We start from the raw sequence: 18,088 nt of genomic DNA, 5'->3' as shown, positions 1-18,088 counted from the left end.
TCTTTACATTTATTTCTGTAAAAATACTTCTGTTATACTTCTTTTATATATATATATATATATATATATATATATATATATATATATATATATATATATATATATATATATATATATATATATATATATATATATATATATATATATATATATATATATATATAATTTGAAATCTTATACTCAGCATAAATATTCGTTTCATCTCGGAAATTAGCAATGAAATTTAAAAGTAATCTTGAGATTTGAATTGAAATGGGAGATACTTTCCCCTCCCCATTAAAATTTTTTCGCTCCTAAGTCAATGATCTTTAATATTATTTTAATGTTTAGATATGTACAATGATAGTATCTTTGAGTTTTATATAATTTATTTATACTGCGAAATTTTTATTCTCATTCATAAGTAGTAAAATACATTTGTTGCAAAATTTTGTAGTTTCCCACATAAACCTAATTTTCATATCTAGTTTATTACACAAAATTATTAATGTAGTGTTGAACTTAAGCGCATGAACTTGTTTTTAAACCTCTTATACTTTAGATTTATCTACCATTCAGTTATACTAATTGCAACAAAAATGGTTGTACTTGAGAACGATGCTTAAATGGTTGATCAAAGAAAATGATAGCATAATTTGAGATTTTCATTAAGCAAAATTTTGGCATGTTTCGTCGATGACCCTCGAATTATAAAATCGTACAAAAATTGATTTAAAGACAAATAATTATTGATAAATTGTTATAAATTGATTTCAAGATTAATCTGATGGAAAGTGCTTGGAAGGAGTTGATTAAGACTTAATTTGTCAATACATAAACTATCCATTGATTACTAGGGAGTCGATTTATTCATTTAGTGGCTTATTTTTACATTGCTACTTTTGTTTACTCAATTTTTTCGCATTCGAGCTGCTAAACCATAACATGAATAGGTGTAGGGTAGGGTGAATTGAGGAAGGGGAATGACTTCTGTTCATAATGTTATCGAAAACATGTTCAACCATTCAAAGATTCGCTCCGCCGGACACATTGTAATTCGCGCCAAACGCTGTGAGACATCAAACATTCCAGAATATTCAGACTATAATATATAAGCCCTTTTCTGTCATAATATCATAAAATTGGTAAGTGATGATATCAAAAACTGGATTTGATTTTTCCATAGTTCTGTCCGAACCCTAAAATTCCTAACTAAATAAGACAAAGAAGTATTGTAGCGTCCTCTATGTTTCTCCTTCATCTTATTTTTAATTTTTTGAAGTAAACAGTGGAATTATGAAACGATGAAAGAAATGCTAGTAGACATTGCTATCATCCAATCGAATGCAACCTCATGCGAAAGCAACGAATCAGGTGAAAGAGCTTCAAGCGCTGCACGACACAGAAAACCTGAAACTCGCAAGAACAATCGTGTCATGTAATTTTTGTTCCTTTTCAAAGAGTTAAAAGTTTATGACGAAAAAAAAAAAAAAAGGATTAACATAAAATATCCACTTCAGTATTTGGTAATGTTAAACAAATACAATATCCAGTTTGAATTGAGCAAGTTCAAACCTGAAGTGAATCGTTCTTTGAACTAAAATGCAATTAGTATTTCTCTTTTAAATTCAATAAATTTAAGCCTGATGTAAATTGATTCTTGAACAAAACAAGACGCTTTTCGAAAATACAAGCAAAAGATAAGAAAACATTGTGGTGGTAACATTATAAGCCAGTTAACAACTTCCGGAGAAGAGTGTACACTTTTGTCTAGTGGCTTTGTTACTCGGCTATGAACCCTAACGTTGCGAGTTCGAACCTCAACCCGCACAACATCAAGAGCTTCCGAAAGTAGTCCTCACATCCATTTGGCAACTATTTCAAGCTCTCAGCCCTTTTCAATATGGTCTTTGCAGGCAAAACATTGGATTCCATGTTATTTTTATAAACTGCTGTTTCCTTCAAATATCTTTGACAGTTGTGTTAAAAATAATAGCATCGGAATCGCATTTAAACGGGAAAAAGTAATTTAATTTCTTTAGATTTATACATTACCACAGAAAGAAATGATAAAGCAAATTTGGGCCCCACTCTGTAAGAGTGTGCTAAATTTTTCAAAAACATAAAAAATTATAGAAATAAAAACATTAAGTTTAGCACTTTCCTATCCTATATCATAGACTGCAACCTTCAAACCATAAAAGAAGGGGGGGGAATGAGAATTAGTTTTTAAATAAAAAGCTGAAAATTTAGAATCTCTATTGATAAAGCACTGCACTGATAGTACAGAATCTGTACCTACAATGTTGCTGAATCTGTCCTATCTGTGTGGCTGTAAATATGCCGTACGTGCACAGCCGTCTAGAGCTGTCGCCAGATGATTGTGGCAAAGGCGTTCTCTTTTGTATTCGGATTGTCGAATTCATTCCACAAAGGACGCTATACAATTTTTTTCTGTTTTGTTTACATTATATAAGTAACAGGACCTCCCCCTCACCCAACTCACTAACTGGGAAAATCGCTAGATTCAAGAAAGCACTGTAACAGTGAACAACGCTGCATTGTGCGGATAAGTGCTATTTTATAAAATTTCTTCTACATTTTAAGAAACACGAGTGCACATAACAAGTAATTATTATATTTCCTTTACAAATATGAAAAAGTTTATTTCGGGTTATTGAATTTTTTGGCTCTGTTGTATATTTTAATAGGCAAAATGCTGAGCTCAGAGATTTACAAATATGATCACTATAAAGGAAATTGATGTTAAGAAAATACATAGATATTCTTTAATTAAATGGGTACAAAATGTGTATGTATCAATAATTATATATGCAATGCATTTTAGATTTTTTTTAACATTCATTCATCAATTTGTTGCTGAATGAGGAAAATTTTTGCTTATTTGTACATTTATTTAAAATTTTTTAATTTTAATGATCCAAAAACTATTGTTTTTTTCGTGTTTATTAATATTTCATCATCCTCAACATTTTGTTAAGTAAGGAAAATAAAATCTATTTACCACTTTATTAACAAATTAATTAGAAAAAGAACCTATATAGTTTAGATGTTGTGATTTATCATTTTATTTAATCCTTTTTTTAAAAAGTAAGTTCATCAATTTTATTGTGATGGTCAAAAAAGAATGAGCAATATATTTTCATGTTATGGTTGTAAGAGGAATATTAATTTTTTTTTTTAATTTAATTTCTTCTGTGAAATAATTTTAAAACTTAAAAATACAAAGTTGAGGATTTTTACTTATTACATAGAAATATATATTTAAAATTACTACCAAAGGAAGGAATGAGGTTTATTTTCCGGCGTATGCTCCTGAACGGATTCTTAGCTTGTGCCGGGTTAACAAAAATCAAAACTCGAATATCACAAAAATTACTACCAAACTTAATTGACTCCTGTTATTTGAAAATAATTTCTACAATTGTTACTCTAGAAATTTTTTTGTAAAATTGTGATTATAATTCTGGCCGAACAAGTTAATAATAAAAAGAATAGCTTCTGTTCAATCATTAATATATAAGATCACCATTTGAAGTAATAATTATTCTAAATTAGGAAGTCTGCGAGAGGATAGCTCTCCAGATCTTTATAGTGTAGTTTTATTTTCTAGATTAAAAAGCAGTTTTAAGAAATTTTTCATATTTTTGCTAGCTTTAAATATAAAGGATGATACAGATTTAGTAAAAAATAAGAAAGAAATCATAAAGATCTTGAATAATGTTTTGATTTTTAAAGGCAAAGTAAGAAAAAAAAAAAAAAAGAGTGAAACTCATTTACATTTTCTTAAATTATATTTTTATTGCATTTTTTTATAATAACATCTGATATATAATGAACATTTGTATTATTTTTATAGCTTCTTTTTTTATGAGATTTTGTATATGTAAGTGATCTATCTCTGATATATTACGTTTGTTCAGAAATAAAATCTAACTTCAATTTTTCAAAGCAGATTTATTTTTACTGAAAATTATTATGTCCAAGTGAACATGACATGATGCGAATAAAACATCAAAGTTACATGTCTCTAAGATCATTGATTTAAAACCTTTCATCATAATTTTATAGCATATCAACATGAAGTGCATAATCTTGTATAAAAATTCTCAAACTTTTTTACTTCTATTTTTTTGGATAATAAAGTTCTGCACAGAAAATCATACTGTGCATCATCTGGCATGATATAATAATTTTTGTTTGTAATAAAATTTTGTGAACTGTTTTGTTGTAAGATAGATTCAAAATGTTATGTCAAAAAGGATTATTTTAGCTATATTAAAATAAATACTTCTTAATTATTCATTACATTAAGGAGCATACACTTTAATTACGATACTTACAGTAAGTAAATATTTAAATTTAGGTATTTTGTAGAATATCATATAAAGAAATATATGAAAGTAACTACTGAGAAGTTAAAACTGAATAGTGTGCTGATTTAATGTGCATTATGTGAATATACTATTTCTGATTTTTTTTTTTTTTTTTTTTTTGGAAATTCCTTATATTGTAATAATTAATAAGAGATTCTATCTTAAAATGTTTATTTCCCATATTTGCTGTATGGTATATTTTGTCAAGTATTGATTTGACATAATGTCTTGCTAATAATACATTTACATGATCAGCCAAACAGTGTATATCATCCAATATTGAATTTTACTTTCTCCTACTCAGTATTGCGACTTTTCATCTTTTTTAACCCAATATAAGATGCCAATGCATTCTGAAATAAAATTCATATATCAAAGTTGCTATGCATGATGCAATATGAATTTATTTATTTTTTTATTATTCTTATTTTTTTAAAAAATAACTAAACAAATTAAATTTTTTAAATTTATCTTATATATAAAAAAATCGCTATTATTCGCTAATAAGGAAATAGTTTTTTTTTAATAATTTTTAGGTAAAAGGCTGAAGTGGCTATTTCTTTTTGAATGATTGAGGTTAAATAGAATTTTATATTTTTATGAATTTATATGGTTTTTATTCTACGAACTTCTTTTATTAATAATCATCTTTCTGTAAGTTATATATTCTGTCACATATATTTTATGTAGGCACATTTATATATAAAAAGCACTAACCCCTTCCAGGCTCAATTCAGTTCAAATTTATGGATTGAAACAAATTTTTTTACTGTTTTTTTATATCTAAGTATTTTTTAAATATAGTGCTATTGGTGTACAGGTTTTCTTAAAGGAGAGTAAAAATAATAAATAAAAAGGAAACTTTACCTTTAAAGTCAGCTTTCTACATAGTCTAATGAATTAGATTTTTGATCTGATGCAAGTTTTAGGATATAATACAAGGATTCAATTTTTATCCAAGCAAATGCATTTTCTCATGAAGTTTTGTATTATGAAAATTGCTAACACTATCTTTACCTCAATTTTTTTTTTTTTTTTGTGGTCAAATACCATTTACGAGTTCATGATTCTTCCATCAATTTGTTTTTTGTCAAACACTCAGCATAAAAATCTGTTTCATTGGAAATTGGTTCAAGAGTTCAACATCAAAAAAGTGTTCAAAATATTGAAAAACTCTTCTATCACTACCAGAATAAAATTCAATCCAGGTGCCTCAAGAAATACAAAAACAGTGGAGTTGAATTTCCCATATCTATAATCATTAGACACCTTTAAGCTTTCCAGATTTGAATTATTTTTAAATTCAAAAAAAAAAAGTTCAAAATTAGAAAAGCCTTATTTTGAAATATTAAAGTTATATTTTTCTCCAATATCTTTTAAATCAGATTCAATATAATCAAAATCATGAAGCTGCATCCAAGCCATGATAATTACAATTAAATGGAGAAAAAAAAATCAACAATTGTTATTTATGAATTCTTCAAAAAAGTAAATTAATGGACTTTGCAACCTTTGCACTTTAAACTTGCAATGACAAAAAAAAAAAAAAAAATGTATAACCATCTAGTAGCTAGTACAGGCAATAAAAATAATTCAGGAAAGATATAAACATTTATATTGTCCAACCTACTTTTGGTATGAGCCAGGTAGCTATGATTAGCATACCTGGGCTGATTTTGGGTTAAGCCAGGAAGGGGTTAAATATTAATAATATTACCGTTTCGCACAGTTTGCTATTTTACTTTATGCTTTGCTTGTGTGCTTAATTTTGAATTTCTTTTGAATATTTTAGGTTAATAAATGTCTTCTAAAATATATTTTGAATAAGGCAATAGGGAATTTTGAAGTTACTTCTCTTGAGTTGTCTTGAGACATAATGTTTGTGGCTGAACAATAAATATATATATATATATATATATTCTAGGATACTTTTGAAGGGCATCTAAAAAGGTAAAGAAACTGCACTTACTATTTATTTCTAAGAAATGTATTTAATAAACATATATGTAAACATTTCATCTTTCAGTTATTTTAACAAACTGCAAACAAAATGTGGGGTTTTCCTCCAGTAGCATGAAGATGCTATGTGATGTTGAGTAATGTACAAAAAATAATGTTGAATAGTATTGAATTATATTGGACATATCTTTAATTATGTTGTGCTGCATGAATCGGTACTTAGAAGAATGCTTTTACTGTAGATAAAGCAATATAGTAGTATTGCCTGATTGGAACAATGCTGCTAAAAATTGCTTTGCAGTCAGTGTGCTAAATATGCAAGTTCAAATTATCTTAATATAACATATACAGTTTTATGGGCTCTGAACTACATTTCTTTCTTTGATAATTATTTCATGCTCTCATATATTTTTTGAGTTAATGCTCCAAAAAAGTATTTTTTTTAGTAAGTTCTTTGAAAACGAAGTTTAATGATGCAAATTACTATGTAACAGAAATCAGTATAAAAGAGTGTAGTTGAAATCATTTCTGTTTTAAATTAGCCCTTGTTGGAAATTTGGAATTCAATGCTAAATAATAGTGGAAATTGGAAATAGTGAATATTTATTGGATAACTTATGATTATTAATAATATTTAGAATATGAGGTGTATGAAAAGTTTGGTAAAGAATTTATTATATTACAAAATCTGTAATGGAAGCAAATACCTGTATTTTTCTTATTCCTTTTGTAGTTATGATTCTTGCAGTTTGGAATTATTGCTTGTAGAATTGATGCTTGGTTACTGATTGAAGCTTTATATGACAATCATTATATTTTCATATTCTTAGGGAAAATAAGCTTTTTATTTTTTAATAATATTAACAATAAATTTTAGTTATACATGGAATTGGGTTTTTAGAACTAATCAAAACTTATGATAAATTTATAACGTTTAAAAAAAACATATGTTTCAGATAAAGTCTTTAGAGGATGTGTCTAAAATTTTCTCATCTTTTTAGTGTCATTTTTTTCTCTCAAAAATCAGAATTATTTATTTGAACCAAAAGACTTGATCCTGTGAACAGCTATTCAATTTTTTTCTAACGAAACCAAAATAGAAGCATGATTAGGATATATATAATAGTATAGTAACACTTTTATGAATTTGAGAAATGCTGAGACATTTCTTAAATGAATTAAATTTTTAATTCAGTTTTCTGCTGAAGATAAATTGGACCAATTGACTTTGGTTAGAAAGGATTAAAATCACTAATTAATAAATTATTTAAGAATGAGAATTCATTTATTTAACTTAAAAATAATTTATTTCATTTACTTATAACTTTAAATATTGACAGTTTGATGCAAAAAAAAAAAAAAAAAGTCTTGGAATGCAGATTTTTCCCCCCTTTTATAAAAACTGTTACTCATAAAATTGCACCCTTTCTTTTTTATTTATGCCCTTTATTTAAAAAAAAAATTAAAATCATTGAAAATCTAGCATATGATTAAAGTATAATATTGCATGTTTCTCTAATTTGTTTTTCTTTCATTTCTAATATCAACCAAACAAACATCCATCATGTGTATCATTGATTCAAATATTTTCTATAGGCAAAGCCATTAATGAAGAATGTATAGCAGCTTTTGTAAACAAATTAGTTGCTGACCCCAAAAGAAACCACTCTGCCCTCCCCTGTGTGTAATGTTTTGTTCAGTTTCCCATTTGACTGCAGTTCTAACTAAATTGTCATAGAGAAAAGATTAAAACACATCCAGTTTTCAAAATATTATTGCTTTTATGCAAATATTTATAAAATGACATACTTTAATGTATGCATTTATCACTAACATCCATTTTATGTAAGATTTATAAATGACTGTTCTTGTATTATGATTAGTGACAATAAAATATTACTGTGAAGGAGTAGAAATTGTGTATAGTATGAAAACTTGACCTTTAAAGGATTGCAGACTATGATGATTAAGAAGGATTCTTTTGTATTAAAGTATCAATTAATATCATAGAATTACAAAATATATTTTATTTCATTTTTCAGTTTTGTACAAAAATTTTTTTATGAATTTCTTTTTGTTTGAAACTTGCAATTTTGATTAATATAACAGAAGAGTAATTAAAGGTAGAATTCTAAAAGCTTAATTAGATTAGCAATAGTTTTAATGTATTTTTCTGTTATTAATTTTAAGCTAAATTACATTTTATTTATTTTACTTTTGTTTATATATTTCTTTGTTTTTTTAAACTGTTATGTTGTATTTACTTTATTTTGATGCTATAAACAATTATTTTATGTAAAAAATATTTTAATTTAAGATCTAGAAAAAGTTTTTGCTGACCTTGGTATCCATGATGCAAATGAACGGGCTTTATTGTAGTAAGTTTATCTGTAAATTTTTCCTACAGTTGCTCTCCATTAATTTCTATTTTTCAACTCTGAGAGATACAGATTATTTTCTCAATATACGATAAATTTAGCTGAATATCAAGAATCTTTTTCAACTTATAAGCTTTTAATTAAATCTTAATAACTGGTGAAGTAATGTAATTTGCTTTCATTCTTTTTCCATCTCTTTGCTTATATTTTAAATTCAAAGAAAATGACAAAAATGTACTAACTAGAATTTTAACATAGAGTTTCAATAACTTTACAAAAAACAAATGTCTTTTGTGCTCTATCTTTTTTAATCTTTAATATATTTCACAGTCAGTACCTTTCATAAAAATAATTTTGTAATGAGTATCCTTATTTCTTGCAAACTTTTGGATTTAATATTTACTATTCATATTTGTAGAATTTTTTCATTGCCCTGGCAAAATTTCTGTTCTTTTATGATGTACATTTTTAATGAGTAATATATAACAATTATTTTATTATTTTTAATTGTTGCTATTTTAATCACTCTTAAAAACAGTTTCATTGTAATAAAAATATGACTAATACTTTATTCCCCAGCTTTAAGCTGTGGGTTGGATTTAAGACTGATGACTTATGGTTTATATTTCTAAATATTTTTTTAATTTTAAACTTCAATTACATTTTGTTTATAATTATTAATACTGTTGAATAAATATAATGACCATCTCTCAGCTTTGCATGCAATTATTGTAAAATCTGTTTATATGGCAGATTGTCCTACATTTTCCATTCAATAAGAAAACTGTTTTCAAATAATTTTATATTTATATTTTCTTCATAAAAAAACATCTAAGGATTCTTATATATTTAATGAAATGTACAAAGCCATTTGAAGCATAAATCATTCTAATTTGTCTTTAAATGGAGGAAGCTATCATTACTCAAAAAGTAATTATATTTTCTGATTTATTAACAGCAGACTTTTTATTCGTATTTTATGAGAAAAAAAAAGAATATGGAAAATTTGCAGTCAGATAATATTAATAATTATAATAAGAGTTACATTATTAGACATACCTGCATATACCATTAGACATTACATATTTAGATGAATTGCATCAAATCATTTGTTATGTAGAATGAATAGTATAACTGTTGATTGCAGCTACACTATTTTTAAAACAGATAAGAGACAAACTATAATAAGAGATTTAAGACAAAGGAAAAAGGAAGGTACAGCAAAAAACTTATCTCAGCGGCCATACATATCTCTGAAATGTAACAGATTCGCAAAATTCTATTAATGCCTCTAATTTCAAACATTGATTAACAATTCGTCGAAAATTGTTACAAAAATAGCCTAAGTTATGTTTTCATGGCTCTGTGTTGTAAAAAGATATAAAACGAAATTCTTCTCCAATTTATATCTCTTACATACGACCACCTGCTGAAACATAAAAAAAAATATTTTGATTAAATGTAATGTTGTCATGAAAACATTATGCATGGTGAACTATAATTTATTATTTTTATACTTTTTTTCCAGCTGGGGTGTTTGCATTCTAAATCAGGGGTTAATGTGTTACCCCAAGTTGGAAGTGAAGCTTTGCAATCAAATGAGAAAAAGCATAATTTATCATCAATGGATGCATCTAGCCTTAAAGTTCCAGTGTCATCAGCTGGTGGAAGCCCACCAGGTATAATAATACTAAAAAAATCATGCATTCCAGCAAAACATTTTCAACATATATATATATATATTTATTTATTATTTGTTTTATTTTAACTTTTTATGAAAATGCTATTTGTAATGAAAATTATATAGAATGCAACCAAATTCAATAGATCAAATCTTCAGTTAGACCTTCACCTGCATGTAGCATTGCTGTTTGTAAGTTTCTGTGTATTGTTGCGTGAGATTGAGGCAGTGTCGTCTTCTTTGTTATGTTACAGTTATTATGTTCTAAATTGATTAATTTTTGCTACATTCATAATTACTTTTTCAAAATTTTCCTTTGCTATGCAACTGAAATAAAATTATTACACATATTGATGAAAATCAAACTTTTATTAAATTTTTAAAATATTTTATTGATTTAAAAGTTAAAGTATTCTTTTTATTTATATTTCTAGATACTAATTACTTGATGATTAAAGAAAATTAGTAAGATTGAAAAAAAAATTCCTAACAAGTTACTGCCTTGTTAAATTGATATAATGTTGTAAGATTGTTCTGAATCAGTTTTAGTAGCTATTAATAAATAATAATATGCATGAATGTAATGGTATTATCAAATAATATTTCATATCTTGATGATTGAAAATCTCTGAAAAATTCAATTCTAATGTGTTGCATTTAATGCAATGATTTCAGGAAGGAATAGAGTAGCATTGAAGCCTGGAAGATCTTTGATGGATTGGATAAGATACACTTCCAGAAATGATGTAACTGGAACTGATGGAAAATATCTTGAAATTTCACTTCGTGAACTTGCAAGACATAATACAAGAAATGATGCTTGGATTGCCTTAAGAGGTAAATTAGCTCATTGTTTTAATGAGTTTTCTCCTTATTAATTTTTAATATCAATTAATTGTGTCTAATTCCACTCATTATTAATAAAGGGAAAATAAAAATGAGCATGCTTTATCGAGAAGAAGCTAGAATTTGATTTGATTCCATGTTAAAGTGAATAAATTGAAATCGTTTGTTGTGATAGTATATTGCATCAAATCAAACTTGTTTATGAATTGAGAAATGGTATTCACAATGCAATATATTATACTGTTTTGGAAATCTTACGATGGGTGTACGGTTAAGGAAATGCAATACATCGGATAATGGAAAACGACACTTTATTCACTAGAAAACACAAAGCACGGAGAGGAAAAAACACGGCCCGAGGAGTGCACAAAGAACAACACTTTTCGGTCACTTGGTAAAATAATCCATCGATACTAAAACATATTTATTGTCCTTTGAAATTACAGGGAAAGATCCTAGAATATCAAAGCCCTTCTTTCGAAACTTGCCTTACAAGTAAAAAAAAATTAATTAAAATTAAAAAAAACGTGGTAGGAACGCTCAGAGTGCAGATGGAGAGCTTGCTTTGGGATCAACACGCCAAAGAAAGAATTCAAACCTTGTGTGCCTGCTTTATATAGTCTCCATAATAGGGTATAGAATTTTCTAAAAGGATATTTAGTTTTCCGTTCCTAATAGAGATATCGTCATAATTCTTGTATTTTCTAGAACTTTCATTTTCGTCACCAAGGCCAGGATTAATTGATCTGGCATCAATTAAAAAATCTTTCAATTTCACTTCCTTTCTATTCGATTAACGGCTCAGGTAAAACAGTATTACAGATTTCTTGCACTGCTTGCCTCTTCAAAGACTGTACATCTTGGTAATCTCGTAATTCAGAAATATGATCAGTAGTTCAATATGCTTATTATTTTAGTATGCTGATTAATGTGAATGACTTTTTATGCTGGTTAATGTGCTTAACTTTTGTCTTAATGTTCTGTAGACATCATTGTTTAGCTTACTGATAATAATTTAAAGCCTTTCCCAATTTTTTGAACTCGTATCTTTTCGTCTTGTTAAACATCTAGATTTGATCAACTTCTTGAAAATTTTCGGTTTGTCAAAGAATATAAAATTTAATAAAAAATATAAATAATAAATTTTTGATTTTAAAATACAGAACAAGAGAAATATTCCTAGTTCTGAAAAATTATTATTAACGGTATATTTCGATTGGAAAACAAATTTTGCATAATTAAAATTAAATGAAAATGAAAAGTTCGTAACTTAAACAGAAACCATCACCTATTCACTTGTTTGAAAAATAAGGTTTGAATGAGAAAGAAGAATTTTTGTTTGTTTATTGAATTATCAGGCACAATTCTTTTCCACCATCAAATTAAAGTTGTTTTAAAAAGAAAATAAAAACTTCCGAAAGAGTTTTCTATCGAAAGATAAACATCTTGGTTCCCTTTAAAATATTAAAAACTTTAAAAAAATAAATGTCTCTTGTAGAATTCAATACTTCAAACTTCATGCAGCCTCTTGATTTTCTGTTTTTGGTCTGCACCACCAAATTGTTTTAAACTGAAATATCCACATTTATTGCTGCTCTAAACATATTAAAACAAAGATTTTTCAGTGCTGCCATTATTTCATTTTCTTGTATAAGTTCTGTACATTATATAGCAATTATTTTTCCAATGTTTCAAATTTAATTTTAAAGAAGCTGCATTTTGGTTTTATTTCTTTTTTAAATCTATATAAAAAAAAAGAAAAGAAATCGTTATTTTTACATTGGATTGATCAGTTCTGTTTTAAAAACGATATCAGCACATATAACACAATAGGTGTTATAAATAAATGCTTAAGAATTTTTTTTTCTGCCATGTGCATGTATGTTTCCGAGCCAGAACAAAGGAAACTACGAAGCATTAAATTTATTACTTATTCACTAACAAACGTCTTATATTCTTTATTTTATGCTGCTTGCAGTTGCTCTGTGTATGAAAAGTTATATTCATACTGTACCAGCATTCATGACTGGAGACCTGGTATGTTTTTTTTTTTTTTTTTTTTTTTTTTTTCCCTTGCCTGGTCTTTCCTTTGTGTAAATTCTTTAAAAATAGCACAGTTTTTAGTCATGCTATCTGAATATTTCACTTGGTAAGTGAGATTCATAAAATGTCTGATATGATGGACCTTATTCATACTGTACCCAAAATGTTTGTATTTTAATTATAGATTAAGTTTTAATTTAATATTAGAATTTCTTGTATTGTCACTGATGTAATAAAACAGAACTTTTTTCTGTAGCTATCTGAGAAGGGCCCTGAAAGCATTTGGTTTTTAATATTGACAATAAATTAATGTGAAATTTATAGATAAGATCTGTTGATAAGAAAGAATCAGTCTTAGATAGCTGCTTTTGTTCAAGGTCTAGTGATAATAAAGTTTTTTTTTCTGGGCATCATATTGTTAAGAATCTTATATATTCTAATTTCAATTTAATTAATTTCCAAGATTTTATCTTAATTTAGCCCATAATAACTTTATTCTAAAATATTCTTTTATTTCGTTATCCAATTCCACTTTCGGTTTAATTAATTCCTCTGTAAAACTAATGAGCCATCAGTACTACGTCTCAAATGAAAGTGATACTTTCGTTGACCTTATCAGAGGTCAAAACATGTATTCCATCAGCGCATGGCCGAAAATCCTATGTTATATAAGACAAGTGATCATTTGTTTCATGCTCTTCTTACTTCTGCTTTTGTGCCGCGCTGTGTCTGCTTGTAAATAAATTGCTTTCCCGAGATGGATATTAGAGAGAGAATAAAAACGTCTCGTCTATGTCTTCAACCTGCACTCTGCTTCAACCGAAAAATGTTACACACACACACACGCACACACACACACACACACACACACACACACACACACACACACACACACACACACACACACACACACACACACACACACACACACACACACACACATACAATTAAAATTAATGAATATTAAAATGTGTTTTGGTAAATTAAGCCATTTATTTACTTTATTCTAAAGCTTTTTTTATAGTGTACACATTCTATATAAGTATTAATGTTTGATCCTATATTTAATGAATTTGATTTTTCCCTTTCTTAAAGGAAAAGTTTACAACATCACTCATTACCTTGAGTTTCATCCAGGTGGGGAAGATGAATTGATGCGAGGTGCTGGCAACGATGCAACTGAACTATTCAATCAAGTAATTGTTGTTTAGAAACTTCATTCTAATTATTGAGTAGTTGCTAGAGCAAATAATTTTTTAGATAATATAGTATTGTAATATTATATTTACTTGTATATATGTATGTGGGGATATATATAAGCAAAGAATAATATTTATATCTTTTATACTGTTAGTAGTATTTAAATCATTAAATTATGGTCTTAGAGGGAAGCTTGAGTGTTATAAGATTCCCTATGATGTTAACAAACAGTATTGTTAAAACATTTATTGGGAATTAAGGTATTATTGGGCTCACAATTTATATAGCAAAAGAAAGCTGGTTTCAGACTCATTTCTTTTAGATAAAATAAAGATGAATGTATGAGAAAATATTGCCGGTTTTGCTAATAAAATAGACGACACATTAAATGTGTGTCCCATGTTAATTTTTAAAATTGATATGATGTATTCTTTAATAACCTATACGTCGAAGATCAATCTGAAAACTATATTCATATGCTAAAATTGCAATTAACAGTTCAAAGACCAGGTTATTTTTAATTGCTATATGTACATACATTATGTAAAATGAATTAACTTGGGTTATGTCCTTAGGTATTAAATGAATTCTGTAATTTGTTAAAACAAATCTAAGCTGGTGTTTTTTAAGTTCAAAACGAAAGAACGTTATAAGCTTTTAGCTGTGCTAGTAGTAGCTGACAGAAGGGAATATTTTCATTTGCTTGTAAAAGTCTTTGAAAAAACTAACATGAAAGGAATAGAGTAACTTTATAATGTTTCTTTTCTCATGAGAAGGAAGTGGAAAACAAATTATCTATATTTATTCAGTTTTAAAGTTATAAGAATTAGTTTAAAATATGAATGCTTTATTTTATTCTATACTTTAATTATTACATTAGTACAGATTTCTAGTAATTCTGAAAATCAAAAATTCGGAATTTAAATTTTTCCGAGGCAAACTATTGAATTTTCACTCTGATGCAAAAACGAAAGAGATCGTGTCATGCAAATAGAAGTATTAGGTTACGCATTATGCAAAGAAACTATTAAAATTTTTCAAAAAGTTAAAAATACTATTAGATTATATTTATTTCTGATTATCCTCTAGGTTGTGTTCTGAAATCTTTTCTATAGGAAACATTGTCATATTTCTCACTTTTTTTTGCGTTTTTTTATCTTATTTATTTACTTGTTTTATTTACTGTGTTATTTATTGTACTGACGATACCTATTTTGAAACTAGCATTCTGAATATTAGTGCTCACCAGGGGTGTTTGTGCTCCGGGGAAACCCCGGAATTCCGGGGACTTTGAACTTTGATACCCGGAAATTCCGGGGATCGTCGTTCAAAAGGAAGTAGAAATAATAATGAATTATTTATTTTGATCTGGGCGATTTTGTTTGCTTTGAAAGCAGAAAACGCAAGGTCAGCGTGTGTGGTGAAAACTTTTCCTTTCTTTCTCCAAAGGCAGTGATAATGCGTGAAAAGGGGAAAAAACTTCTTTTTTGTTCTTTCCTTATTGCGAGTTATGACTCATTCCCCCGTTTCTCGGACATTCTCTTCTGGATTCTTTTCGGCAAGTAGGCGCGGCAGAAAAAAAAGGGAGAGACTTCGCGACCAGATGTGCGATCACGTGACTCTGGGTTCAAAGGTCTTATCTCTCCTGGCGTGACGCCAATAAGTAGAGAAGGGGGATTTTTCGCCGTATTAGCTATTTGTCATTGATCGCTTCGCAACTTTTTTTTCTCCGCTGTGTAAAATTTTCGTTTCATTTATTGATGCACGTGTAAATTTTTCGTTTCTCTTATTGAAATATTTTTTTATTTATGTACGCAAGAGAATTTCACTTTGAAATTTCAGCATATGAAACAGAAATTACCCCTTAAAAATTCATATCTAATTAGTTTTACAGCATTAGATTCAGAGCTAAGAGGTAAAACCAGTACAATATTAGCTTTTGAAAAATTATCATCTTTTATGTCCCATATTTTTAGTGATAATGAAAAGTCAAAAGTAGAAGCTGAAATAAGGTTATACCAGAGTGATATTGATATCACCAAAGAAATGCTCTACACATCTGATGAAAGTGGAAATCAAGTCAAGTGTACAATTGATAAATATTGGTCTAAAGTTTTTAATTTAAAAGATGGTTTCACAAATGATTATAAGTATCCTACATTGGCTAAATTGGTCAAAACCTGCCTTAGCTGCTTCCATGGCCCATTAGTGGAAAGTGCATTCAACTTAATGGATACACTTGTCACTGACTATAGAACCTCTCTTAAGATTGATTCCCTAGATGCAGTGCAGACTATTAAATATGATTTAATGGCTTCTAAAGAAACCTCATGTGAAAATATGGCTCAAAAAATCCAATGACTGATCCAATTCACAAAGATCTCTTACTGAATATGAACAGAAGTTGGAAAACATATCAAGAGGACTTAAAAACATGTATTTCAGATGAGTCACCTATAAAAGTCTCTGAAAAACCTTCTACATTAGCAGAAAAGCAAACTGCTTCTACCTCTGCATGTGCAGTTCTCGAGGAAATTTCTTCAACTGTAAATGAGGAAAATAAAAGTCAATCTTCCTGCAATTATGAAGTTCACCACAAAAGAAAGACAAGACCACAAACATCAGAAAATAAAAAAAAGCAGCAGAAATTAGATAATTTTTTTTAAAGAATTAATTCAGGTAATTTAAAATATTTGCATAAAATGTAGTAGTTTATATGTTTGAAAATGTATGGTTATTAATTTTGCAAAAAAAGTAATTCATTGAACTTTTATAATTAGGTCATTCAATATTTCATAATTGTAATTTTTCATTTCTCTCCCCCCCCCCTTCTCGAAACTCCAAAATGCCGGTAGTAAGTCCGTAAAAGTTTCAGGGGATTTTTTGGGGTCCCACAAACACCCCTGGCTCACTATATTTTTTAGATTTTTCGGAATGATAAAAAAAAATTATTTAGTACAGGTATTAGTCTTGGGTTATAAAAAATATGCTCTTTTACTGCAGCTTGTTTTTCATTAATATGGAAAATGAATGTTTCATTTATAGGCATACAACAACAGGCTTATTATGATTTATTATATAGTATTTCATTCACTGAAGATGTTTTCTTAGGTTCATAGATGGGTAAATGCTGAATCAATGCTACAAAAGTGTTTTATTGGCATATTGAAGAAATCATGGTCATTTGATGGTAATTATCATCTTTTGTTTATGGAAATGCTTATTTTTAGGTATGCAGTTGTGAATGAAATTCAGAACTTCTTCCGTAGACCCCCCCCCCTGTTAGCTTGTTCTTTTTGCACTTGAAGTTATGAATTTTAATGTTATTTTGCGAGATGTTACAATATTTCAGTAGAAACAAACGATGCTCTGTTGTAGGATTTTAGGTATTAGTTTCCCGTGAATATGATTTAATTTGATTTTGATAAAGTGTTCACTGAAGTGTTTAGTAATGAAGCAACACCTCATATTCTTAATAAAAAATTAAATGTGCAGTTGTGACAACTTCTAAAGGATACCTTATTCCCCATCACTGATTTTAAATATTTCATTGCAGTTAACAACGATCCGAAGTCAATAATGTAAATATTTTGTTAATACTTAGG

General features: G+C 27.8%; 1 protein-coding gene across 1 annotated transcript in view; it reads left to right on the top strand.

Annotated features, from left to right (window-relative positions):
* The first annotated feature begins 2,470 nt into the window (after positions 1-2,470).
* Positions 2,471-18,088, top strand: part of LOC129960243 (cytochrome b5 reductase 4-like) — a 37,099-nt gene continuing 21,481 nt past the window's right edge. The window contains exons 1-7 of the mRNA XM_056073507.1: positions 2,471-2,607; positions 6,169-6,326; positions 8,653-8,713; positions 10,242-10,392; positions 11,070-11,231; positions 14,379-14,479; positions 17,595-17,673. Of these exons, the coding sequence (XP_055929482.1) occupies positions 10,338-10,392; positions 11,070-11,231; positions 14,379-14,479; positions 17,595-17,673 (397 nt within the window). The 5' untranslated portion in view covers positions 2,471-2,607; positions 6,169-6,326; positions 8,653-8,713; positions 10,242-10,337. The remainder of the gene's footprint in view (positions 2,608-6,168; positions 6,327-8,652; positions 8,714-10,241; positions 10,393-11,069; positions 11,232-14,378; positions 14,480-17,594; positions 17,674-18,088) is intronic.

Source organism: Argiope bruennichi, chromosome X2 (assembly GCF_947563725.1).
Source record: "Argiope bruennichi chromosome X2, qqArgBrue1.1, whole genome shotgun sequence".
Lineage (NCBI taxonomy): Eukaryota > Metazoa > Arthropoda > Arachnida > Araneae > Araneidae > Argiope > Argiope bruennichi.
Note: the sequence above shows the minus strand (reverse complement) of the source record. Positions and strands in the feature narration are given on the sequence as shown.